This window comes from Orbicella franksi, chromosome 5, assembly GCF_964199315.1.
Source record: "Orbicella franksi chromosome 5, jaOrbFran1.1, whole genome shotgun sequence".
Lineage (NCBI taxonomy): Eukaryota > Metazoa > Cnidaria > Anthozoa > Scleractinia > Merulinidae > Orbicella > Orbicella franksi.
This window is the reverse complement of record NC_138149.1, coordinates 16,516,488-16,544,408: the sequence shown is the minus strand read 5'-3', so window position 1 is coordinate 16,544,408 and position 27,921 is coordinate 16,516,488. Positions and strand designations below refer to the sequence as shown.

General features: G+C 39.4%; 2 protein-coding genes across 6 annotated transcripts in view; one reads left to right on the top strand and one right to left on the bottom strand.

Moving 5' to 3' along the window:
• The first annotated feature begins 10,300 nt into the window (after window positions 1-10,300).
• LOC145486405 (glutamate receptor 1-like) overlaps window positions 10,301-27,921 on the top strand; it is a 40,753-nt gene continuing 23,132 nt past the window's right edge. The window contains exons 1-3 of one of the 5 annotated variants that reach the window (XM_081465057.1): window positions 10,301-10,437; window positions 17,738-17,869; window positions 20,602-20,769. In XM_081465057.1, the coding sequence (XP_081321183.1) occupies window positions 17,770-17,869; window positions 20,602-20,769 (268 nt within the window). In that variant the 5' untranslated portion in view covers window positions 10,301-10,437; window positions 17,738-17,769. The other 4 variants (XM_081465056.1, XM_081465058.1, XM_081465060.1 and 1 more) reach the window with 4 other exon arrangements.
• On the bottom strand, window positions 21,834-27,855 carry LOC145486826 (uncharacterized). The gene is made up of 2 exons (XM_081465546.1): window positions 26,033-27,855; window positions 21,834-25,823 (listed from the first exon to the last, which is right to left on the bottom strand). Exons 1-2 carry the CDS (start codon window positions 27,853-27,855, stop codon window positions 21,923-21,925), a joined length of 5,724 nt encoding a protein of 1,907 aa, XP_081321672.1. The 3' UTR covers window positions 21,834-21,922.

Here is a 27,921-nt window from a genome sequence, read left to right as displayed (position 1 = left end):
GATGACCAAGGGCCTCTTGGAAAAATTGCATCTTTGTCCTCACTCTCTAGAGGAACGTCTTCTTAGGGGTAAGTGGTGCACCCCTGAACTCGTCAAAGCAGTAGAGGTCGGGTACCACATCAGTACACATCCACGAGGTCTGGCATTTTCCAGAAGAACAATGTCAAGAAGGGCTCTTTGCTGACTATGTCAACACAATTAAAAATGAAACAGGAATCAGCCGGGTATCCTGGATGGGCGTAGACTGAGGAACAAAAACAGCAATACGTCCGTGACTACCACGACAAAAAAGGCATCACCTTAAATCCTCTCCTCATTGAAAAAAATCCAAGACGTAAAGGTACATGTACAGCAAAGTTAATGTTGAATTCCTTTTTGGGCAAATTTGGCAAAAATCTTCACAAGAAAACCACTGAGGCAGTCACCACACCCCCTTATATCTTTGCTCTAGTGTCAAACACCTTCACAGACATCCAAACGGTGCGCATTTGTTTACAAGATTCCTTGGAAGTGGTCTACTCAAATCTGAAGGAAAACCAGCCTGACAACGGACGTGTCAACATTTTCATTGCTGCCTTCACTACCTGTTGGGCCTGTTTAAAGTTGTACTCCTATCTAGAGCAGCTGCAACAACAAGTCTTATACTTCAACACGGACTCTGTCATTTTCTTGTGGAAGCCTGGCCAACCCAACATTCCTCTGGGAGACTTTCTAGGTGAAATGACCAACGAATTGACGATGGGGATTACATTATCGATTTCACCTCAGCAAGACCAAAGAATTATGGATACAAGACCAAAAACGGTAAAGGTAAACGGTAAAACGGTTCACCCTCAATGTTAGTGGTCAGCAACAACTTAACTACAACATAATGCACCAGAAGCTTCTAGATGAATTGAAGGATCCTCTTGACGACCGCAGAAACATCAATGTCGTCAATCCCAATTTCTTCACCAGACATCCGGCCACCAAACAGCTAAAAGTTGGTCCTCGCACCAAAAGATATGGATTGGTGTTTGACAAACGTGTGGATGATCCGGACACCTTCAAGTCCTATCCTTATGGATACACACCATCTGGGTTCAACGATGTGGACATGGAAAATGCTGAAACCTTATTGGAATTGTAAATAGTTTTGTTTTCCAAAGTCCGACAACACCCCTGGCAACTTGTAAATAGTTTTTTTGTGCATAGTGTAAATAGTTTTTGGACGGATCGCTTAGCCTGCAGGACAAGGTTCAATTAGGGAAGGGTCGGGACAAAGAGTCGAGGTTGCGCCTCAATGATACCCACCCTGGGAGTGCTGATCGGTCCAGGATTTCCTCCACGAGCCGGGGTAACCAACCCTCGGGGAGTGCCCCACTTATCAACACGCTCGGGGTTTAGTGCTCTCCTTAAGAGAGGGGGACTGGGGAAGCCAACCACTGTAAGTACTTTAATTCATTCTAATTGGTTCACGAAGAGGTCATCGTCCCATGATGCTTTGCAACACCCTCTCTAACCTGCAGTCGGACCCAAGTCACTCAGTCGTCATCATGGCCACTTGTCGGACGGACCTCTGTTGTTAAGGACCACAGGACACTGTAAGTATCGAGTTTGAAGTTGCATGACATTTTTTGCGTGACCCTGGCGTGATTTGTGTCACCATGAAAATCCATGAGACCGATCCCAGGTCCTCCATCGAGGCTGGTGGGCTGTTTTCCAACATGGCCGACTTTCCTGGGTGCCGCCATCTTGAATTCTTAATTCGACTCCTGATTGGTCTGATTTTTCAAGCTGCCATCTTGGATTTGGAGAACAATAGAATCCATTGTTCTCGAAACAATAGCCTATTGTCTTTCTCGGCTCCCGATTGGTTACCGCTAATATAAGCGTGCATTACTACTAACGCCCCAGCTGGCCCAGTGAACTGATCAGGTACGCTCTCACCCATGACCTGCACGGTAAGTTTGTCTTGCTAAAATGTAGCATCAAAACCACCACTGATGTCACTCGGAAATCTGGCAATCCTAGTGAAATCATCTTCAAGGTATAGTGTTTGAAGAACAACCTAAAACGGAGAAGTACTTAGAAATAAACGTAACTTCTTGTTCATGAAATACAGAAAACCATACGCTATGGTTGCGTGACCATGTCGCTCTGTTACTATGCTACTTACACTTCAGCAATCACAAAGTTTAATTATCATTATCTACCGGATTAGTCTCTGGATAAATCTTGGATAACTAAATTAACAAACCCATCTGCTGTGTAACGATCTACCCGGTGAATTGCGTTATTGTTCTTTTGAACCTGACTGGGCCACGTATTAATTGAGGGGAGCGTTGTGTGACTGCGAAAACGAACAAGCCTGAGTGCACGTGCGAAAAACCGCGCATGCAAAGTTTCCTAGACTTCATTGCCAATTTTAAATCGGTAATTCTTAAAGATGCATACATTACTGCTTCCTACAGTAGTCGTACCAATTACTCCACTTCATGCTGTTTTAACCGATTGTTTTTTACAAACCGTAATCTACATTTCGGGAAACGTGACACCTCGTTCTGCTCGGTTTCAGAAGGGTCTGTGCACGGTTCGGCCAATTCAATTTTTCAATTTTCGTGAAATATGGAATAAGCAAATATTACTAAACTAAACTGTTTGTATTCATTTTCAGCTGACCAAGAAAAGTGTTAAATTAGAAATGGGTCAGTAAAAACGCATCATTTTTCCATTTTTCTAATTTTAAGATAAATCTAAAAATTAGAAAAATCTTGTTTATGGCTAAAAACGATATTTTGTCCATTTTCCATTTTTCCGTTTTCCTAACCAATCGAAAAAACCAAAAAACCAAAAAATTGAAATCTATTCCACTGAAGTTTCTATTTTTCCATTTACATTGACAAATCATATGCGTAAAACCCACATTAACAAATAAAAGTTAAATTTATGGTTACCAGAAAAGTAACTTAATAATGACAGCAGTTGTTGCTCTATCGGAGTACAGACCCTGAAGTTAATGATATAGATTCTCACAAGACATAGTTGAAAATGAATTATCAAGTTACCTACAGGCAAGATAATTCGTCAGCCTTAAATAGTACAGTACGGCATCTTGGAAAGGGGTATAATTTGTATTGGCAATTTCACTGAACAAAACTATGAAACTCGATAGTATTTCTTGAACTCCCTTTGCCTGGCATCAGTTTTTGTAACGTAAGGCGCTAAAGGATCTCTACCGAAGGTTTGCTCTGGAGTCAGCGTGCCACTGAACATCTGTAGAGCTGCTTGTACTGTCGGTATAACAACGTTCACATCAACAGCAAAAGCCCTGTACAATAATAAAGTGCCTGTCAGTCAGAAGTCTCGTATTACCTTATTAATCTCAAGAGGTTAAGAGATGAATTACCTGGAATAGGATGCGAATTCCAGGAATTGACTGCGTATCCAAGTCCCATCTCCACAACTTGCCTTGTAACCCATGAGACGTAGAATTTTGTCACGTCATGCTCCATATGAATGATGCCGTTATTTTCCATCTCACGCTTTATGGGATATTGGTTCGGCAATTCATTTCTACCCAAAGCTGTTCCACGGCATGATTCTAAAGAAACAGTATAGAACAAAATGACTGACACGTAAAACTATCCTACCTGTTGGCCCAGATTCACATGAGGCGAACAAAATTGCAATCTGAGTAGATCCAAGTGGGTCAAACGTCGAACTTAATTCAAATCTAGATCTACTATCTCCTTCAGTTGACTCAGCCGAGTCAAACGTCGAACTTATGTTATGAACTTAATTCGCTCAGTTTAGTTCGTCTCGTTTGACCTGAGCCAAGCGACATTAAATTCCACAAAACCTGATGAAGAAATTTGCTGTTGCAGGTGTTTGAGTCGTTTTTTTGCTAATTTGTGGATTGTTTTTTCCTTGAAATCGCATTCTACCTATTAATATTGTTACCACAGATTCATTAGCCTAATTACCTACTTTGACTGTGTCTCTATGTATGCCTGTCTGCTTGCGTTATTTTGCATGCTCTTCATGTGACTCTGAACTGCCAATACCAAGTAAAACTCTCTGCCATAGTCGACTCGGACTTGGTCAAACATACCAGGTGACAGCAAAAAAGAAACTGAGCCTAAAAAGCTTGTGTTTGCTTTGAAACAACTTAATATAATTTTATATACCTTTCTCTAATGCACACGAGGGTTAATTATAACGGGATGATAGGCTAACCTGAATACATCCCTGTAAATGATGATATTATTTTTAAAGTCATAACCGATTTGCCAGTTATAAACGAACTGTAGCCATCCACGGCTATGACCTCGGTGACGCCATAACGCCCAGGTTTCTCGTTCTGGTCAAGATTAAGTTTGTGCCCAAAGTATTCAGCGAAGTATGGCACAGGATTGAGGTGGCGAGTAATCGATGTCTGCCGTTCACGGTGTTGTTGGGGACACGGAGTGGGAGTGGGTTATCGAAATGGGTACCGTCGGGTAGCAGTGACGTTACAAAGGGAACTAATTATTTTATAAATAGTGGAAGACAAAATAGAAAGAAGGTAAGTTACAGTTGTTCATCCAAAGACTGGACAAGCCCTATGGACACCTCTCCCAAGTTCCAGGTAGAACCAAGTTTTATGAGAGTTAAACTACATAATTTAATAGCATAACGTTCAGAAGCGTAGTTCTCGTTAGTCTCATTGAAGTCGTCACGCAACGCCCCTCTCCTGATCAGTGTTGCGTGACGACTCACACAAGACATAAGTTCTCGTCAACAAACAAACAAGTCGTTTTTGGCGGCAGTATTAGCTTGATTTCTCCCCAAGTATCACTTAAGCAGTTGCCGATTATTTCTATGATATTTCGAAAGGAGACAGTAAATACATGCTCTCACCTTAGCAATTCTTGGTTTTCATTTGACGTAGTCATATTCAAAAATTAGAAATTATCTTTCCTTTTGAGGTTTTAGTTTCTTCTGATAAAAGACCCTAAAGGAACGTGAAGTTTGACAATGTTTTAGCTCGACAGAGTTCTTCTTTTTGTAATAGAGCGCTCCAAGCTTTTGCGTTGCGTGACATGAAAATGGCGGCCCGAAAAGACTGTCGCGTAGGTCAAAAGATGAGCTATCGCTTTAGTTTTCGCTAAATAAACGGTGCTTGCACTAGAAGAAGCATTCATTTGAATGTTTCGGAGCTCTAGAGTGAAAATTTTCGTTTCAATAGCAAAACTCGACGACAAATATTTTTGTTAATGTACGGCCGCCATGTTTGTGCCCCTCCGAAGGGCACAAACATGGCGTCTCCATACAAAGCTCTATAAATTAGGGTGACACACTTCTGCGAATAACGGGTGAATAAAAAACAGCAGAAACCTGATTCTTGGCGAGGTTGTTTATATAGCAATCATCTATCATATCCCATATTCTTGAATTTATTTATTGAGTGGTTACGATTTTTAGTTTCGATCACATGGCTGGTAAAAACAAAGAATTGCAGAAGAACCACGTTGTATCCTTGCCTTAATATCCCACTTACTTCTTTGTGTGTTTTCGCTTGCTTTTCGACAAAGCTCCTTTATGTAACTAGCAGTCACTACTCTCTCAATCCCCGCCACCTTTCGAAGGTCCTGCCAAGAACTGGGGCATTCCCAGTCCCTCGACGCGGCTTGCGCGTATGCGGCCATTAAAAGCTAGATATTTCAGTAAATCGTTTGCATGTACATTTAAAATCACAACAGCATGTTTAACAAGATCGATGACATTTCTCCAATTCACCGAAATATGGAAAACGTAACAAGAAATAGACACCACTACAATTTTTCCATTTTTTGCCAAACATACGAAAATAGAAAATTCAATAGACTAAATGTCAATTTTCTGGTTTTTTCGTGGTTGATTAAAAGCGGAAAAATAATAATAAAAAAAAAACAGAAAATGGCCACAAGTATATTCCATTTTGGCGTTTTTTCAGTTGATTAGGAAAACGGAAAAATGGAAAATGGACAAAAATATCGTTTTTAGCCATAAACAAGATTTTTCTAATTTTAGATTTATCTTTAAATTAGAAAAGTGGAAAAATGATGCGTTTTTACTGGCCCTGTGCTAATTTAACATTTTTCTTGGTCAGCTGAAAATGAGTACAAACAGTTTAGTTGAGTAATATTTGCTTATTCCATTTTTCAAGAAAATTGAAAAATTGAATTGGCCGAACCCTGCACGGACCCTGGCCGCGTCACCCAATTGTTTACATTCCAACGGTGGATTTTAGGCAAAATTTATGAGAAACACAGGTCTAGGCGCCCTACTTAAAACTGTTTGCCCATAGAAAATTACGGCAATATTTTGGTACTATAATTCGCCTGCAACACATTGTCAAATTTTGCTTGTCTGTTCAATCTCGTTTCGGGCTCAAAACTAACTTCGACTTATTTTATTTTTCGTTCAGTGGTACCATGAAGAACTGAGCTGAATAAAGATATCGTTGAAAGGTTCTCAAGAAACTGTTGTGTGGTGTGCAATGCGATCAAATACTCAGAAAATTCAGCATAACTGGAAGTAGATTTTAAGCCCAATCGGGGTGTAATCGTTGTTTGCAAAATTCTTCCAAAAAAGCTGTATTAGCAGAAACTAACTATGGTCCGTTTGTTTTCTAGCTAGGCCCAACCTATGGGCAAAAAATGTTCGACTTGTGCCGGTGTTTAGTCTATATTTGTAGGCAGTGGCTCTTAAGATATATATTCACTTAGCAATGTTTCATTTTTATGGAAGCGATTTGATATTTAACGATGATTGAAGTTTCTAGAAGTTTTTATAGCGCTAATTACTGTAAAATATTAATTTCGATATTTTCCTATTTTTACTCAATTAACTGAAATTCATCCTGGTCAGAATGGATTTTATTTTTAGCATTAGTCAATAAATCTTTAGTATGAATTTTTTGATTCTGTTTAAATGACTTTAAATAGCCCGTGTTGATAAAACGAAGAATTTCACAGCTTCGTCTGAAATTAGCATACTTAGTAGGTGTCAACCACTACTTTAGTAGGTGTCGACCACTAATTGCAGGTCATTATCATATGGAGCGTGCTTATGCCAAACATTATCTATTTAGTCTCTCTGGTTTAAAACTCTTGCCCTTCACTCAGCGATGTTTTTTGGATATTTTTCAAAGCAATGACTGTGTGTGAAAATTATCTGTGCTCACACTTAAAAAACATTTGGTCGTTAAGTGATCATCGGATTCTCGGGACACTTGCAGATAACAAAGAACAAGTACACTTGAGGTTTTATCTGTGAACGTCGACTCTAGTGGAAGTTTAATCCAGACAAAATTGGCGAACTTTTAGGACATAATATATTGCAAATTTCGAGCATATATAGACCGTCGAAAAAGTTCGGAACTAGGAAACAGGACTGGAACTAACCGCAAGGAAACAGGAAGCAAAGTGTATTTGTTGAAGAAGAGTACTTGCTATCTGACATGACACGAGACAAAAGGCATTGCGAAAGTTAAGTAATACTTAAAAAGTCCGCAATTCCTTTATCCAGCAAGAGAAATAAATATTATAGTCCTCATTTGCGTTCGTGCAGTAATTTTAAAAATTAAATTGTGGCGGTAAAAATATCGTTTAGATGGACACTGTCGCGATATGTTTGCCTAAAACTGTTATAAATTCACGAAATGGTCCCCAAACTAATGTAATAACAACTTAATTAGCCCTAACTAAATGATTAAAAGTAATTTCTTGAAGAAAGTCCACACTGCAGCAACATTTTTGTAAAATTTCAACGGTTTTCGAGCCATACTTGAACCTTTGAGAAACTGACATCCTGACGCTCTTTCATATCACCCATATCGCAATCTGTTTGCATCCTCGCCATTGTTAGCCATCCTCACTTCCTAGTGGGTTTTTTTGTAGAGTACTGCTCCACAAAACAAAACCGTAATTGTTCAGCTTCCAATGAGCGATATATGTTTTTGAGATTTCCAAAATCATGCTTAAAATGGTGGCAGTGTCCCTTTAAAATCGGTGAAAAACAAAAAGGAAACGTAGCGTCGACCTGTCTCGGTTGTGTCGGATTTTGCTGTGCGAAACATAAGAAGGAACTTTGCGTAATATTGTGGGTAGAGGAACAGAATAAAAACTGTTTCATGTTTGGGCAACTCTGTCCAGGTAAATGAGAAACACAGGCCAAGGCGGCCTACTTAAAACTATTTGCCCAGAGATATTTTTTGATTTTCAAACAGTTGGGTGTATGGTTAACCCGTAGAAAGCGGTTTTCAGGCATTTAAAGTTATAGCCCATAGAAAATTATGGCGATATTTTAGTGCTATAATTCGCTTGCAACACATTGTCAAATTTTGCGTGTCTGTTCAATCTCGTTTCGGGCTCAAAACTTAAACTTCGATTTATTTTACTTTTCGTTTAATGGTACCATGAAGAACTGAGCTGAATAAAGATATTGTTGAAAGATTCTCAAGAAACTGTTGTGTGGTGTGCGATGCGATCAAATATACTCAGAAAATTCAGCATAACTGGAAGTAGATTTTAAGCCCAATCGGGGTGTAATCGTTGTTTGCAAAATTCTTCCAAAAAAGCTGTATTAGCAGAAACTAACTATGGTCCGTTTGTTTTCTAGCTAGGCCCAACCTATGGGCAAAAAATGTTCGACTTGTGCTGGTGTTTAGTTTATATTTGTAGGCAGTGGCTCTTAAGATATATATTCACTTAGCAATGTTTCATTTTTATGGAAGCGATTTGATATTTAACGATGATTGAAGTTTCTAGAAGTTTTTAAAACGTTAATTGCTGTAAAATGTTAATTTCGATATTTTCCTATTTTTACCCAATTAACTGAAATTCATCCTGGTCAGAATGGATTTTATTTTTAGCATTAGTCAATAAATCTTTAGTATGAATTTTTTGATTCTGTTTAAATGATTTTAAATAGCCCGTGTTGATAAAACGAAGAATTTCACAGCTTCGTCTGAAATTAGCATACTTAGTAGGTGTCAACCACTACTTTAGTAGGTGTCGACCACTAATTGCAGGTCATTGTCATATGGAGCGTGCTTATGCCAAACATTATCTATTTAGTCTGTCTAGTTTAAAAACTCTTGCCCTTCACTCAGCAATATTTTTTGGATATTTTTCAAAGCAATGACTGTGTATGAAAATTATCTGTGCTCATACTTAAAAAACATTTGGTCGTTAAGTGATCATCGGATTCTCGGGACACTTGCAGATAACAAAGAACAAGTACACTTGAGGTTTTATCTGTGAACGTCGACTCTAGTGGAAGTTTAATCCAGACAAAATTGGCGAACTTTTAGAGCATTATATTGCAAATTTCAAGCATATATAGGCTGTCGGAAAAGTTCGGATCACGGAATATTCCGCGTCCTTTCCAGCTGTGATATAATAGCAAACCGCAAGCAAACAGGATTGGACCTAACCGCAACGAAATAGGAAGCAAAGTATATTTGTTGAAGAAGAAAGTTTGCTATCTGACATGACACGAGACAAAAGGCATTGCGGAATATGAGTAAAACTTAAAAAGTCCGCAAATCCTTGATCCAGCAAGAGAAATATATACTGCAGTCCTCATTTGGGTTCGTGCCGTAATTTTAAAAGCTATTTTGTGGCGGTAAAAATATCACTTAAAGGGACACTGTCACGATAAAATCGCTTAAAACTGTTATAAATTGTTATAAATTCACGAAATGGTCCATAAACTCATGTAATAACAACTTGATTAGCTCTAAATAAACTATTAAAAGCAATTTCTTGAAGAAAGTCCACACTACAGCAACATTTTTGCAAAATGACCGACTGTCATGTACAGGCTTGAATGGAGTTACAACCTTAGCCTTGCAGCTGAGTACAAGATAGAAATAAGTGATTCAAGGCATGTCCTGTTTATATATCTTATATTTAGGTTACATTTTGTCTATTGAACTAGACAAAGCATATCTTGATGGTGGTTTTCATGTTTAGGTTAAACTAATGAAGTTGTCTCAAAAGCCTTATTGTTACTGGCATTGTCCCATTAAACGTGCCCACCTGTATCGGATTATAGCACGCACAGTGAAGGTTACTTCACTCGCAGCGTGAAGTACTGGTAAATATAAAATCGTTCATTTCTTGACTTGAATTATGAAACAAATATTGTAAATAGATTTTTTCCTAACCAGGAAAGGATTTGACGTTGTGAGAAGAATACGAGTAATCATTGATTTATTTTTCTCGGTACTATGCTATTCATTATGTGCTAATTTGGCATAATTTCTATGTAGTAGTCAGCGGTCAAGCTTCAAGTTAGTATTAATGTATGCCTCAGAACAAAGAAGCCTTACTTGCTACAGAGGGTTACCTTATCGCGGAACTAGATTGACTTCTGAGGCACAAAAACCGGAACAGAAATCTCTATTGCAGTAAGTCATGTTTGAAGGTAGGAATTTATAACACCTGCAGCTGGATATATGATTTCATTAATTCGGATATCCAATCCTAACCAGGCGAAGGAAAATGAATTATTTCTGAAACCCGTTCCTTGTCGCGAAAATACCTTAAGTCCACATTACATTTTTCACAAACATAAAGCCCAACCACAAATGAATTTTTATAGCAAAACCAAATATTTGAAAATAGTGTTAATGTTAGAATTTCTCAGCTATGTTCCCTCCATTTATTTTCAATAATTTCAATTAATCAACCATTCAACGACAAGAGGCATTGTTGCCAACCGTCTATAGAAAAAAAAAATTGATTTCATTAGCACGTTTCCTTTATTCTATTACATACAGAAAATATATTTCAAATATTATTTCCCATTGTAAATGCAAACAGATGTGGCCTGCAAACTTCTAAGTCGTGACAACACGCTCGTCTCCGTTTGTGTTGACTATCAGCACATATGGAAGCTAAAACAAAGTAAAGGCCATGAAATTCATTTATGCGTAACACGCAACAGCAACCATACGTAAACGTTCCAAGACATCTTCCTAGAATGCAAGTTAGTTTTTACTGATATTACGACAAACAGTGTTCATGGACTTATTACAGATTCGCTGTTTTACGTGCTTAAGCAAGTTATTGCCGTTGTCAAGGATGCTGAAGTTCCGTCAGGTTTTTTTCCAATATTCTGTTTCCCCTCTATCGGAATACATTGGACTATGGAACTGAACATTCCTTCTCACCAAACGCCTTTGTAAATAAACGTCAACTCTTTCAATATCTGGAGAAAAGGGGACCCGCGAAAAATTGTGTATCCCATCGATCGCCCGCTTCTAAACGCCCCAAGCTATAAGAATTTTTGCTCCTATGTTTTGTTACTGATGAGATGAAAAAAGTCAGTCGAAGCTTGGTTTTTGCATGTGTTTATGATGCAAATGATAGTAGAAGGTTTCTGTTCGGTATTAGAATTTCTCACATTAACAAAGGTCGACTGTTCAGGACGCAACTTTTTCCAGCTTTCGCATGAATAATAAGTGCTTGAATTATTATGACCTGTTATTTTACTAATGATTGAAGTGGACGAGTGTGTCTTCTTGGGGTTTTCGCTTTAACTTCAAGAATACACCACCGGGTACAGTTTTACATCCTTCCACAGTGGAATATTTTGTTTCAGTTAGTCCTTTTTCAGCCTCATATTAGTGAATGTAATCGTTTATAGTTCTTGAACTTCACTGACAAATATTTCCCAGAGAAGATTTTAACTTATCGACATATGGATCCCTGAGGATCTTGCGGATATCTTCCTTATTCCATTTAGTAAAATTACTTTGCCGTTGATGTTTTTTTAAATTACTTGTTGTTGAATGTTGATACTGAGAGAAGCACACAAGTCTTGAATTTCAAAAGATGCTCTCTATCCTTCGATTAGCCTGCGTAGCAAGCGTTTCCGTGGGGTTCGGGAGCAAAGAATTACCCCGCGAAAAATGGAGCGCGTAAAAGAGGGGGGAGGGGAAGGGAGGACATGCTTGCAGACAAACTCCTGGATTTTGAAAAACCGCCCACTTGGCCTTTCATGCCTGAGTGCGCACAGTGAGATTTCATGCTGTCATCGGCTGTCATAAATTAACCAATAAAATCTTTGGCCTTCCGTGGCGGAAGTGAACTTTCGAGGGCACGTGTTGAACCAAAACAAACTTTAACTTTTCAAAATATTTCCGAAACAACAAGCGTACGGTGGGCATGAAGAAATCTCGATGAGTCCGATCTACCAATGTAAGCATTGTAATTACAATTTCAAAGTTAAATTTGGTAATTTAAAATCAAGCTATATTTCTACGGAAACTCTTTTCAGTCCGTTTAAAAGGAAGGACTGCAAGGGTGAAGGTTTAGCACAAATCTGCCAGAAAGTTGGTGTTGAGGTGGTAAAATGTGAGAAGTATTCAAGTCGTGTTTGTAATCCTTGTGCTCGCAAGATTCGAAACCTTGGATCACTGTATTCATTCGTCCAGGAAGCTATACAAAGTAAAGTTAGTCAACTCCTACAAAGTTAATTCTAGTAAAGAAGCGTTTGCTGGACACGCTTGAATTTGGGCAGGGGAGACTTCAAACATCTGAGAAGGAAAACAACGATAATCCTGACCGGTATCTGAATATAGATAATCTTTCCGGCGAAGGCGGCCTCCAAGTCAAAGTTGGTTTTAAAACCAACTCCGGAAATGTTCGCTTAAGAATTCCCCACGACGAGAAGACTAAATGTTTGGTAAAGCAAATATGTGACAAAAACTAACATGTAGCAGCTAACACTATAACAAATCATTCAGAGTTGTACCCAGAGGTTTTAAATGCTGTCAACAAAAATGCTTTCAATGAAATGTCAGAGTACCTACACGATAAAATCCGAAAGCATGTTGCTATGTAATGAGCCAGACGAAATCACTTGGTTTTCCAACACAGTATTCTTGGAGGAAGTAGGTGCGAATTTTCTGTCCCGTGGTTTATTATCTTGTTCTTGGCGCATGTGGCATTCAAGAAAGTAATGTTAAAATATAAGGAACAGCTGCAAATAGTGTCACTTGCTTCTGCAATAATGTACAGGCTTCGAAATCCCAAAGCGTCGGCATTGCACTACAGGATTTCTACCGTACTGTTCCACAGCGGTGCAAAACGCGAAGATCTCGTAAGACTGAATCGCTTAGGAGTCTCTATGTCTCTTGTCGAAGCTCACATCTAAATCCCCGTTCGGCGAGAAAAGTTAAAGCTTTTTGTAATCAAGCTCTGAACGCGTCTACTCCTTCTTCCGCCATGTTGGATTCTGGCTCACCTTTGATCAACACATGTCAAAAATGTTCGACTAGCCAAGCCAATCACGAGCGCCGTTCGCTGGTGAACGGGGTTTTCAAAATCCAGGGGTTTGTCTACAAGCGTTTCCTTCCTTCCCCTCCCCCAAGCCCCTCTTTCTTTTTTTGGCTCTCGCCCCATTTTTCGGGCGGGCAAAACACCGAAAATCCCCTTCCTCGGTCTTTCTTTGCTCCCCAACTCCACGGAAACGCTTGCTACGCAGGCTATCCTTCGATGTTTTTGGCGGCATTGTTCGTGGCGATCGAAAATTTAGTTTCAGGCTCCTTGATAGTAACACTCTTAACTTGACTGAAGAGTTCTTGTTAAATAGTTATTTGAATTGATCATGTCTGTTTGATTAAAAGCAAACGCCTTCTGAAATGTATACGTGTATATGCACGAACGTAAAAGCAATTTTTTTCAAATCCTTCAATAATTAAGCATGTGGTATGGATAACCGCATGAGGCCGAGTAAAATTGAGGATTAAAATCACTCGTGTTTCCGGAAGTTGCCGAAATTGTAGTACGTGGGCAATTTCTGCAACTTCCGAAAACACAAGTAATATTAATCCTCAATTTGTATAGGTAATCGTATGAATGCGAGTGCAATTAAGGATTTACACTACGAGTGATATTTTAAAATTCTCTCAAAATTGTGCGAGCCTTTAGGCGAATGTAATTTGAAATAATCACAAATATTGCGAGTTATGTGAATCCTTGATTGTTCGTGCTTTCACACGATTACTCCTGTATTATAAGACTGAGAAATAAACGAACGCAAATTTGCACTGCAGTGCAGATTTAATATTAATAATAAATTGGCCTGCTCTTGGAAGGAAGTGATTTCCTTAGTCATAGCCTCTTACGAAGAATCATGCGATTACTTGTTTATAACACAGACGGTCAAATTTCTTTTATTAAAAAGCAAAACTTGCGGGTTGCGTAATTTTGTAGGAAACCACTTCAGTGATCCGTGAGTTTCAGTGAGCTGAAAAACGCACAAATCAGCTGAATGAAACTTTATTTTTGAACAATGTAATGCGCCTGAAAAACCCTCGACTTAATGATAAGACACCTCTTTGGGCAAAGTTAAACTTGATTTAAACGTTTTGAAGACGATTAGAAGTTACTCGGAATCAGATTCCTTAGTGAAGATCCTCTTTTATTATATGGCTGTGTCACACAAGGACTGGGAACTAGCGAATTCACGAATTTGATTGGCTGGAATCGGTATTGAAAGCGGTCTATATTTTCCCGTCTAGACAGACACCTAGACCGGTTACATTTTCGGGTGAAAAAGTTGCAAACTAAAACGCAAAAATATTGACTATTTTCTTCTAACAATGTTTATTTATGGAAGAGCCAAAAAGCCTGAAGAGAAAAAAAGTAAACGGCAAACTTTGACAAGATTAAGTTCGCCTCATCGCCGTTCGCGAGAAAAATGTCAGTTAGTACAAATCGGTTATATTAAGCGAATTAAATTGTTCTTGTTTGCCATAAAATAAACATCTTATTAACCGAACTTAGTCGGTCAGTATGGGAGAATCTTGACCTCGGTCGTGCCGTGTACAGACCTCACTGCGTTCTGTCTGTACTCACTACCTCGGTCAAGATTCACCCATACAGACCTCCTGCTCGGTTAATAAGAGCTAAGTATGGACCATGCTTAGCGCCACTAAATCTGGGTGAGCTTTTCTCAGCCGTTTGTTGCAGCTACAATAGGGCCGGGAGCGAAGAAGCGACAGAGGCTGTATTTTTAATAAACTGTGGATAACTTTGGTGGTCACAACTGATTCAAGACACTTCCTGGATGCGGAACTCTGCTGTTAGTTATTCTTGAAATCATTTGTTGTTCTCGTTGGCCTCCGGAGTCGTGGCCGTCAAGTCTTTGACGTCTGATTTTTTTTTTTATTGCGCATTTCGGTGCACTGAAACTCCTTTTAGCGTAATCTTCTTTGCGCTTTGGTTGGTAACTGCTCAGTTAAGAGTAGGCGTCTTTAAGTGGTGAGTTCTCCTTCATATTCTTTGTTTCAATGTCTTTGCTAGTTTTGCTCTTTGGTGTTTTCTTGTACCAGATTGGCAGAGATAATCGATTACACCGAAAGGTAGAACTGGCCGTTCGTTTTGATTTCTTTGGCTCGGATTTCCACTTCTCTACTCCACAAAAACATTCTTTGGGTGTTAAGTGTTTTGCTCCTTTCCTTAGTTCTTCAATAAATTCGCCAGTCTTCTAAATACGAGACACCACTGTTGCAAAACAATAGCAAAGCATTTTTTTTTCACCGTTGCCTAGCTGCCTAAGAGCCAATCATTTTCGAGTAACTACTGAAAATTCAGTAAGAGCATTACAGGAATTTCCTGGAAGTGGACCTTATGACCTAATAAAATGAAAAGACAACTTTCAGCCTTTCATAACTCATTTTCCAAGTTCAGTGGCTTAAAGCCACTTTGATTTGTGAGACATTGAATATCCTTCCATTTTAATGTTACGTTTTTTCCAGACGATTTCATTTAATACTTCCTGTTTGCTGTGAAGAGCACTGCAATTCATTCTTTGCCAGGCATATAGAACTTCTTTGTAAAAATCAATTGGTATATCAAATTTGGAGGAGAAACAGACCGCCAACTTGCTGTAAATAAGAAAGAGGGTTGTGACTCCAACTTAAAGTTCCATTGCTGTTACTTAGGCTATGTTCACACTGCCCAAGAACGATTCTCGCTAGGCACTAATGTGAAGGCACCTTTTTTCTAAGTATTCACACCAGAATTTGGGCACTGAACCCTTGCCTGGGTACGAAGTCTCGCAAAGAGACTTTACTGAACACATTTCAGGGATGTGGATTTGCATAAAAACATGCAGTCTCGTTTTCAAATTTCTATGCCTACTCTGTAGAGAATCTTGGAAAGGGTTGACAATCAAATATATGGAAAGTTAAAAACGTGACCGTACAGTTTCTTTAAAACGTAAGTTCTTTTAGTCGCGTGTTTTAAACACCTTAACCTTTAACTGCAACATAAATTTCTGGTAGACATGTACCGGTAAATGGTCTATTGTATATAAGGACATAAGCTTTCGCCATGAGCCATAGACACGTTTAATTAAATGGTGTAAAAACTATAGAAATACAATATTCGCAGTATTCAGCATGTCTTGACCTTGAAAAAAATTGGGTTTGTCCTCTTTCCGGCTTGAAAACTACACAAGTTGGGATGTGCAGTTCGAAATTTCCATACGATTTCTGTATTAAAAATTTACCATGGACCTTTTAAACTTTTATTACAAAATGTGGCAACCCCATTAAAACACCAGGCAATCGAAAACCACCGCGCTAAAGCCACAAAATTCTGTATAAATTGAACTGAAATTCTAATTAATTTAACACTTCTATTGATGTACCACTAACATTTCAAGTATGTCAGAAAATCATTCAAAACGCCTAGTACTAGCCAAGAGCAATTATTGGAGAAAATTGAAATTGAAACAACCGCAGAGACATTTCGGCTGCTTTTCTTGTTCTCATAACTATTACTCCTGTCAAACGTTCACCCAGTTGTGATTGAATAGACTCCTACGGCTTGTCGCTGGCACAAGGCGGTTGTTACTCTGGCAATCAACTTTTTTAATAGAATAAATTACTATGGTAATTTGAAAAAGAGCTGGTTCAAATTCGGTACGGTAGATCAGCTGCAAATTGAAAGTTATTGCAAGGGCCCATTCCTCGACTATTGAGGTAAGAAAAGTGACTGTGGGTTTCATTCAAGAAAACTGATTTTGCTATATATCGTTCATCACCGTTATAAAATTTACCGATGCTATTATAAAACAAGACGAGTTTGCTAACACAGTTTATATTAAATGCGCTATTTGTTGTGTCTAATAGGTAGAAAGTAAGTGTCTTCTACAGACAATTTTTCTTCGTTTCGTTTATAAAAGAACGTGGCTTTAACAAAGTGGTCTCGGTGAAGTCTGGTTTATGTTATGTTAACGTTGCTGTAGGTGCAGGTTGGAATTACGCGTTGCTGATGTTGAATATAGGCCAAGCACCTGCTTAGATTGTCTCAGACAAAGACTATTGTAAACCAATACGGTTAAAAGCGAAAACAAAGTGAATACGGTATATAGTAATATGTGACCAAATGAATTTGGGTCGAATGTTGAACACAAGAACGGAATTGTATATGCTGCCTCTCAGGAAGGTTCGATTCGCACTGAAGTTTTGGACTCAACGGGGGGGGGGGGGGGGGGGGGTTTCCTCAGGCTAAACGTAAACAAATCCCAGCGGATAGTGATTAACGTTTATGAAAGTCTCAAAATTTGATTATTAACAACAGTATTCAATGTGGTAAAGTTTCTGATGATAATATGGGAAAATTGCTTAAACGTTTTCTTTTTTTAGTCTTAGCCATGAAGCAAAATGATAATCGCTAAATGCCTGACACTTTGCATTCATTTGAAGTGTTATTAGTGGAACCTTTGTGAAGAACCGTCATGTCTCCATCTTTGAGAAGTCTTGGATTTTTTGCTGTTCTGTGCCTGCTCTCCCTGAATATGGTGACTCCAACTCAAGGACTGACTGAAATATCCATAGGTGAGTTGCATATCGTGACAAAGTTTACACCGTGTGAAGGTCTAAAAATTAATCCTCTTTGTAATGATAGCTACGCAATTTTTCCTGTGTCACTTCAATGCTAATTCTTAATATTATGTGGTAGACTATATCTGATTCTTGATCTGTTTTCTCTTTGTTCGTATGCGTAAAATGTCCGCTTGACAGTTTTTCGATCTCATAAGGACGCTATTTCTTAATCTCCTTTGGGAGTTGACAAAACATTTTGGATGTGCGCTAATCGCTAGACGGTGTGACGAAATTTCAAGTCAGCGTTATATAACATTTCTTTTTACCGTTAGCATATGCTTATAACTAACTAACATCAACAGAGAGTTCTAAAGGGCGATGTTTAACTGATCTAGAGTTATAATGAAATGTGTATGGAGATAAAAGCTTCGATATTGTGAAATGTTTGGGATTACCAGGTTGACTGGGTTGACAGAAAGCTTCCTTAAATATGCAGTTGTTTATGAACACAGCATACGGTGGTTTTGAAGTCATTAATAATGCACAGGAGAACATACGGCCAAGGCTTTTAAATTCGGTCTCTAATATTTGAAGTCTTAAATAAATAAGAACGGCGTTATTTAATCATGGAGCTTTCATTTAAAGCAATTTAGATATTTGAGTGAACTGACATATATAACGTGACATATATGACAGCGGTTGAAATTCAAACAAAGAATAAGCAATAAGTGAAAGCTCTGTAGGGTTTCTGTAATCTATGGATGACTAATGATAACAAAAATTTTAATTTGTGATAACAGAAAAAAAACACCTTTCAAATTTCTTTTGTAAAAAAATTCTTCGTTACTGCCCACTTTTCATAATGGCCCTTTCTATATTCAAGAAACATACGAAAACTGAATTGCGACTTTAAAACTCGAATTAACATTCTGTGCTGTATCTAGAAAGAAGGAGGACAGTATCGAACGAACGTGTTCCGGCAGCTAGAAGCAGGACGTGCCTTTTAACAGTTGAGAGAAATATTAGAAATTCCAGAATGTGGTATTGCTGTGTATATCTACGAGCCTCAGAGTCAAAACACAATCAAGTAAAAATGTGCAGTGAAGCTATATACTTAAACATTCAATGAGCGACTTTTTTTCCAGCTTTGTTCTTTCTCGAAATTTTGTGTTTTGTCGCTCTCGCGTGGTGAAAAGGGGCATTGATTAAGAGATCTATAGAAAAAACAGTTGAACCGTCCTTTCAGGGTACCAATAGCGTGAGATATTTGCACTTGTTTTGTGCATTGTTTGTACTCTGCAGAGTGGAACTGGACAACAATTTAAGTATTTTTCTCCATATGACTTGATTTATGGAGGATGTACACAGCAGGCGTGAGTGTTTAATAAATGGTCTTGCGGTTGAACCAACCACTAACGCCTGCAGCTACTTTCTATCTGTCAATGAATCAACCTAAGTTGTTTAGCTGATGGATGGTCAAGACAGTTTAGTGACATTAATAAGACACAATGATTTAACACGAATGAAGATAGTAACATAGCAATGAACCAAAATCGCAATCTTATTGGCTACGCAAGCACAACTGTCAAACATCTTTGCCAAAAACGTTTCGTATATTAACAGGTGCTAAAAGCCAGTACTTGCTCCTGATTTGTGTCGTCTTCTAACTCCAGAAGTTTATGAATAATTGAAATACTAACAAGCGGTTGTAAATTGGAGAGACAACAGAATAACTATCCTTGAAAAGGAAATTGTGAATTTTAGAGGCTAATTAAGGCACGACGACATGATGACACTGATATTTTTCTACTATATCAGTTTTTAATTTTTATTTTCTTTTGAATGTTGATATCTGATAAATGTTGATATCTGATAAAACCTATTTTGAATCACTGTTCTATCAATTATTAAGTTACGCCTTCGATATTTTCCTCCTAATTTAATAGCTGTCCTCTAAAGTAGTTTTTGTTCAAAAACTTTATCGCACAGAATGATAAAAATTAATTATTAATTAGAGTGAAGCAGTGCCTTTAAAGTGTATAATACACATATTTTTTATTTGCTTGACGGTATATATATGAGAACGTGATATAGTTTTTAGAACCAAACAAATAGAAACGAAAAAAAAAGTAAGTGAAATATACTAGGAATTAGGCAATCATGCGTAATTCCAATTTTGGCTCAAAATTGTAAATATTTACGAAAGATATGTATTTTTGGCATCACACCCTGTGAGCCAACCGGAAGTGAAATTTCACGTTTCCAGATAGCTAAGACGCGGTGAAAGGAACAATGATATCCAATTTTTTTCGATTTCCATATCATGATGTCATGTAGATTCCATCAAGCAAATAAGAAAATATCTGTCATATACACTTTATTGGGGTTGACAGTAATTTCCAGCTCTTTCCATCACCTATACTTTGTCGGAATCAATACTACCGCGCTTTGGCATAGGTTTCTATAATAAGAATCAGCCACCTTAAGTCATATTTTTAGCCTCACTGAACACTCATCTTTTTGAGTTTCTTTACCATTTTCTCCATTGTATTTGTCGGCTTGCCGCCACAATCATGTTTATGTTTTTCGTAAGGTTTCTAAAATAACTCCCCAAACTGATTTGTTAGACTAAATTCAGTATCACCTCTTAAGACAGCAGGAAATCTACTTTTGCTAAAATAATCAGTAATAAGGTCAATCATGTCATTCCATGCATTAATATGCCCGTCACTGTGGTATTTCAGGGGCGGTGTTTTCTACAGAACTTGGAATGAACAGAACCATGGAAGAAGAAGCATTTAGAATTGCTCTTGATCACGTTAATAACGACACAGTTAACTATCCGGAGATCAAACTACGAGGTTTGATAAGGTTTGCAAATTCGACTGATGACTTTGATAATATAGAACAAGGTGAGAAATCGTCTATTTAGAATTTATCACAAAAATTTAACTCAGGTCCTTTTTGCACTCTGATTAAATGGTGATGTAGAACAGCGAAGCGTGATGGAATCATACTTGCTTCCTCATCTAATTAAAAGCTTAAGAATTGTTGGTATTGTGTGCGTTTTATGTTTAGCTGGCGTGGTTGTGTGTCGCTTTCTTCTGTGACTGACAAAATTACTTCATTGTGATTGGTTGAGTGCAGGCCAATTTATCGTTCATTTTTAATTTGCACTGCAGTGCAAATTAACGCGCCCGTATTCGTAATTTTCTCAGTCACATAATAAATGAGTAATCGTATGAAAGCTCTAGCAATTGAGGATTTACACTACTCATGATATTTCAAATTGCACTCACCTAAAGGCTCGTGCAGTTTTGAGAGAATTTTCAAATATCACTTGTAGTGTGACTCCTTAATTGCACTCGCATCCATACGATTATATTAGCAGACGTTTTTCTTGATGTTCGTAGTTTAAGGAGGAATAAAACACAAATAGCGGTGATAAACATATTAAACTTACGCATTTTAATAACTTGATGTTTCGTATGCTACGCAACATACATTTTCAAAAGTGGAATAAAGACCGTTACAATTTTTGAAAACTATATATGAAATGTAAATAGAGAGTCTGGAAACGAGATTAAGAAACATCTGTTTTTTAACAGTAAAACAATAAAAGCCTAAGCTTATTAATAAAGTATCAGTTTCTCACTGTTGACGTTTACATTAAGAGTCGGCTTAAGTTCTTGGATGAGCAAAGTTTCTTTAATTTTACAATGATAATCTGTTTTACCAGAAGCTAAAATATCAAAATGATCCCACTTGATGTTGTGACCTGTGGCTTTTATATGGTTGGCAATGGCTGATGTGGGGTCATTGTTGCCGCTACTTCTTTAGTCCCCAATGAACTCGCATAACGACAACAAATTTGATTTTAACACTTTTTTAATAACCAAAGACACGTCCAAGTTTTACAAAATCAGTTCCACGTGAGTCCGTCCGGGTGGTTACAAAGTTTTGCAAGCTACTTCATGTGATTGACACGAAACGTCACGATCAAAATAAAACAAAAATAAAATACTGTTCTTCGGCGGTAACATCCTCCCCCCGTGTTCGCCCGATTTAGTTGGTCGAACACTCTTCAAGGACGGCAAGTTTTGTCACAGGGCGTCTCATTACTCCAAACTTCGTTTTCACGTCTGCTGATCTTACAATACTGTCAAGTCCAGGAAAGACTTTTACGATCCTGCCAAGGGGCCAGAAACCTCTTGAAACTGCCCGATCAACCACTAACACCAAATCTCCGACCTTGACATTTACAGTAGGTTGAGTCCATTTCTTTTGAGTAATCAACCCAGGTAGGTACTCTCTTAACCAACGACTCCAAATATGATTTGCCACCACTTGTGCTTGTCGCCAACGTTTGCGACTTGACAACTCCTTGTCGTCAACGATACCGGGCGGTAAGTTGAGAGATCCTCTTCCAATGAGGAAATGATTCGGTGTCAGAGCTTCAAGGTCATCCACATCCGAGCTGACTTCAGTAAGCGGACGACTGTTCACAACCCATTCCACTTCAGCAAAGGCGGTAAGCAACACCTCATCAGTAAGAACTTGTTTCTGTAGAACAACATTAAGGGCTTTCTTGCATGATCGTACGAGGCGCTCCCATACACCTCCCATATGAGGTGCGGCAGGCGGGTTAAATACCCACTGAATTCCCTCTTGGCTCAACTCACTGCCGATCTTATGCTGATTCCAGCCATCGATGCATTCACGTAACTCACGGTCTGCTCCTACAAAGTTTGTTCCATTGTCGGAGTAAATCACAGTTGGTTTACCTCTTCGAGCCATAAACCGCCTAAGGCACATGATGAAGGAATCGGTTGACAAGTCAAATGCAACCTCCAAATGAACTGCTCTAGTCACCAAGCAAGTAAAGAGACAACCATATCTCTTCTCCTCTTTTCTAAGATGCTTCACTTTAAGAGGACCAAAGAAATCCACGCCAACTTTCGAGAATGGTGGTGCAACACTTAAGCGATCATATGGTAGACTTGCCATCAAGGGTGCTTCTGGTTTCGCTTTTCGCCTTCTGCAGTAAGAACACTGATGAAGGATCTTTCGCACTGTAGCACGACAGCGTAAGATCCAATACTGTTGTCTCAACTCATTTCGTACTTGGTCCACTCCTTCATGTTTCAATTTCTCGTGACAGTTCATGATGATGAGACGGGTCAACTCATGATCTGGTGCTAGTACCACAGGGTGACGACTGTAAAATGGAATATCGGCTCTCTCAATTTGACCACCTGCACGAATGATTTCATGCCCATCAAGGAATGGTGAGAGAGATACCAATTTGCTCTTGCTTGAAACATGCTGTTTCGACTTGAGAACTGCAACTTCTTGAGGAAAGGATTCTGCTTGGGCAACGCAGATCCAAAACTTTCGAGCTTGCTCCATCTCTTCAACCAACAAAGAACCAATGTGACGTTCAGATTTGGGGTGCTTACAGTTATATATAAACCGTTTCAGGTAAGCAGTTACTCTGAGAAGCTTTGTTAGAGATGAGTATTTCGCTGGAGATAAGAAATCGTTCTTTGAACCTTTCACCACACCAGTCCAAGTAATGGCCATTTCTTGGGCTTGTGGGTCATCATCGGACGGCTTGGGAATTTCAAGCTTTGCATTTCCCTTTGGCCATCTCTCTTCAGGTAAGTGTAAGAAGGCAGAGCCATTTACCCAACGACTCCCAGAAGTAATAGAGCTCACTGGAAGTCCCCTGCTGCCATCATCTGCAGGATTTATCTGTCCAGGACAGTGGTTCCATTGGTTGGGTTCGGTGCTGTCCAGGATCTCTCCAATTCTATTAGCAATAAAGGCGGAGTGGCGCTTAGACACTCCACGAATCCACTGAAACACAGTACTGCTGTCTGTCCAATAATAGGTGGAATCAATGATGTAATCATGTTCCTTAATCACTACAGCAGCCAATCTTGCACCCAAAACAGCAGCCTGCAGTTCAAGCCTTGGGATGCTCAAGGGTTTCTTCGGGGCTACCCGAGTCTTCGCTGTAACAAATGCACATCGCACTGCTCCACTGACATAGCAGAATCTGAAATAAGCCACTGCGCAAAATGCTTGTTCACTGGCATCTCCAAAGATGTGAAGGTCAATAACAGACCGGTTGTCTGGTATGTGACGATAGAAACGGGGAATGTGAAACTGTGCAATTCCATCCAGCTCTTCCTGCCATTTGGACCACTCCTTTAGAAACTCTGGTGGCAGTGCATCATCCCATCCAATACCTAACTGCCACACATGCTGGAGGAAGATTTTTGCTCTGACCAGAAATGGAGCTAGAAATCCAATCGGATCAAAGAGGGATGCTATCAAGCTCAGAATCTTCCGACGCGTGTCCGCAATGTCTCTCTTCACCACTTCATAGACAAAACAATCTGAGCTGGTATCCCAAACGACACCAAGAGCACGTTCCATAGGCATTACGATGCTTTCCTCCACAACCTTGATAGAGGGCGCTCTTTCCGATTCTGGTATTCGCTCGATCACTTCTGTCTCATTAGAGATCCACTTGGTCAAGTGAAAAGCTGCTTTGTTTAGCATTTCAACAAGTTCTTGTTGCAGTTCCAGAGCTTGATCACTTGATTTAACAGACTTGAAAAGGTCATCCATGTAAAAGTTTCGCTTTACGGCAAAGGCAGCATTCGGAAACTGCTTCTCATTATCTTCTGCACTTCTCAACAGAGCATAGTTAGCACAGGTTGACGCACATTTGGCTCCAAATATGTGACGCACATACTGGTAGACTTCTGTCAATGATTCAGGAGATTGACGCCACAGAAATCGAAGGGAAGCTTGATCTTCTTCTGGGACAGCAACTTGGTTAAACATCGCTTCAATGTCTCCTGAAAGCGCAACCTTTTCTTCTCGAAACCTCATGAAAATTCCAACAAGGTTGTTCAGCAAATCTGGGCCACTAAGAAGTTGGCTGTTTAATGATGAGCCTTGAAACTTTGCAGTGGGATCACATACTCGACGAACCTTCTCAGGTTTCTTGGGGTTCAGAACAGGGTGGTGAGGAAGGTACCATTTGCGCATGGCTGGTGCAGTTGCTTCCTCCTTAGTAAGCTTTTTGATGTATCCCTTTTCCATATCCATGTCAATAGTTTTCCTGTATCTTTCTGCCAACTCGGGATTACGATTAAGCTTCTTCTCCAGAAAATTCAGACGTTGAGCAGCTGCAGCAAAATTGTCAGGAAGTTTGACTTTGTCATCACGCCAAATCAAAGGAACCTCATAACGACCATCCACCTTACGTGTACTTTCATTCAAGAATTTCATGACTCTTTCATCTTCAACTGAGCGCTGCGTATCATTGTCATAACGACAACCAAAGTTCTCTGTTCGCCACCAAGTTTTTACGGTGTCATTGAGTTCCTCATCCGGAGTCGCCACATGAACTTTACAAACAGATTCACATTCTTGAATATGGCCAGGTAAGCGACCAGTAACAGTCCATCCAATCCTAGTGCGAACACCAACAGGGGAACCCTTTGGACCATGTCGAGTTTCCAGGGGAACAATAAGTTCCGGGACATCACTACCAAGGAGCAAAGTGACTTGAGTCCCAGCGACTTCAGTGAGCTCCAAGTCTGATAGGTGTGGCCATCTTTCTTGTAGCTCATCAAGTTTCACTTTCTTCTCTGGCACATTCAGGTGATCAACTACAAGAACTCCATTCACATCAAATTGGGTACCAAAGTCATTCAATCGGCTGACTTGTACATTAACACGCTTTGTCATAAGCTCAGATGTTTTCTGAATTCCATTTAAGACCACACTTTCCAAAGGACCATCCAAACCAAGTCTTCCAGCAACATCTACTAACAGCAAGCTGCAAGTGCTTCCTGTGTCCAGCATAGCATATGTGTTGAAATATCCCTTTGGACCATAGAGGGTTACTGGTACTACTTGTAACAAAACAGAGGTGTGACTGCTTCTGGAGATGTGTTAGAATGTTCAGTAGACGAACCAACTTCGGCTTGTGCTACTGGGTTAATAGCAGACACTGCATCACTGCTTTCCACCGAAACATTTCTCAAGTTGTGCAACAGAGCATTGTGTGATCGCGTACACCCATTTACACCACACTGTTTTTGATTTGAACAATTGCTAAGCCAATGTGGAGGACTGAGGCAACAAAAGCACAACTTATGTTTCTGTACTTCATTTAGGCGTTCTTCCACACTTAGAGCCTTAAACTTGGGACAAGAAGATAACTTGTGTTCCTTCCCATCACCCATAATGCAAGAGGACTTTGTTGGCCTGGGGCGAGGTGAAATGTTACTTGAGAAAGTGTTCTGTTTTTCAGTCATTCCATTTGATCCACCAGACCGAGGTTTCTTATGAGGTTGGAATGGAAACTTACTTGACATTTTTGGGTAACAACAATCATCATAAATATCCGCCTGACCTTTTAACCACACACTGAAGTCATGAAGACTAGGTCGTTCCAGTTTGGTAGCTTTGGTGTTGTCCTTCCATTTGATTTTGAGCTCCTGGGACAGTTTGTCAACGGCAAGGGAAACATTTGCTTCTGCTTTCAGATCACTTTCATATCCAAACTTCTTAAATGTCCACACAGTAGTTGACACAACATCTGACAGATTTCTCACTTCTTGAGGTTTGTCATTTTGTAATCGAGCTGTTTTTTTCAGTTTGTCAAGTGTGACTTTCACAACAAGGGAAGGTTTGCCAAATCTGGATTCCAGTTCTTTCAGTGCTTCATAGTAGGAATCTCCACTGTATCCATATCCTTCAATTGCAGACTTAGCTTTACCAATAACAGAGTTCTGAAGATGTTGCATTTTGCCATTAAGGGACAGATTAGCATCATGAACAATTGATTTAAACATTGAGGACCAATCAGACCAGTGTAAAGGGTCACCATCAAACTTACTTAGGCGTAACTTTGGAAGAGAGTCACGAATAGAATGACCACAAATGGTTGTTTTTCGGTTGTCCGTACTAGTTAAAGCTGGATGCTGTACTCCACTTTGTAAATCTCCAATCCACGAGTGATACAAAGGCAATGTTTCATTAGGTTTTTTCGTGCCCTGAGGTGCAATAAATGAAACAGCTGACTTTGGCTGTTGTAACAAAGGTGAAGGTGTAACAACTTTTGTAGGGTTGTCAGGTGGCAATGCAGTTCCATGATTTGCTCCAGTTCCTTGCAACAAACCAGGGAGTAGTGGAGGAATTATTGTTAACGGTTCATCAAGATTAGATGATGGAACAAATTTCAATGAATCATCCTCAAAATCAAGCAATCGATTAGACAAAGCTTCCGGATCATTAACTTCATTTTGTACCTTTTGTAACACTGCTGCTTCTGCTGCGAGGCGTGCAGCCTCGTCCTTGGCTTCCTGAGTCTTTCTTCTTTCTTCAGCCATGAATTTTAGCCTTTGAGCTTCATCTTGGACAAGTTCAAGTTTCCTTTTAACCTCCAGTTGTTTTTCGAACTCCTCTCTTCTTCGCTGTTCCTCCAAGGCAAGTTGTTTTGCTTTAATTTCTGCTGAAGTAATTTTGGCGCGAATTTCGGCCGCTTGGGAGACATTTCTTGTCGAAGAAGTTTTCCATGATTTCACCGAGCTTAATCCGCTAGAACTTTCCTCTGCCCGCTCGTCAAGATGTGCGTTGGCCTGAAGTTTAGCGTCTTCGACTCTATCGAGTTGTTCTTCATACCAATCTATTGCGGCTTCGTGCTCGTTCTCTGGGATCACTGAGACGAGTTCATCATTGAGGCCTTTCGCTTCGTTAAGATATTCCTGCAAGTTGTTGACATATCCACGTATAATCGCTTTTCGACCATACTGTTCGATGGTGGACTCTAATTTCTTCAACGTGTTCGTGATCCTTCTTTTGACGGCTGCCCGTTTGTTTTTTAAAGTAACAATGTTAGTACTCACAGTACGAGCTGAATCCAAATGGCCAAGATGGCGACCGCCATCAGTCGCTTCGGTCGATTCCATACCAAATTCCAAAATCTTCGCCACACCAAATTCCAAATTCTTCGATTCGCTCGTTCTAATCCGGCT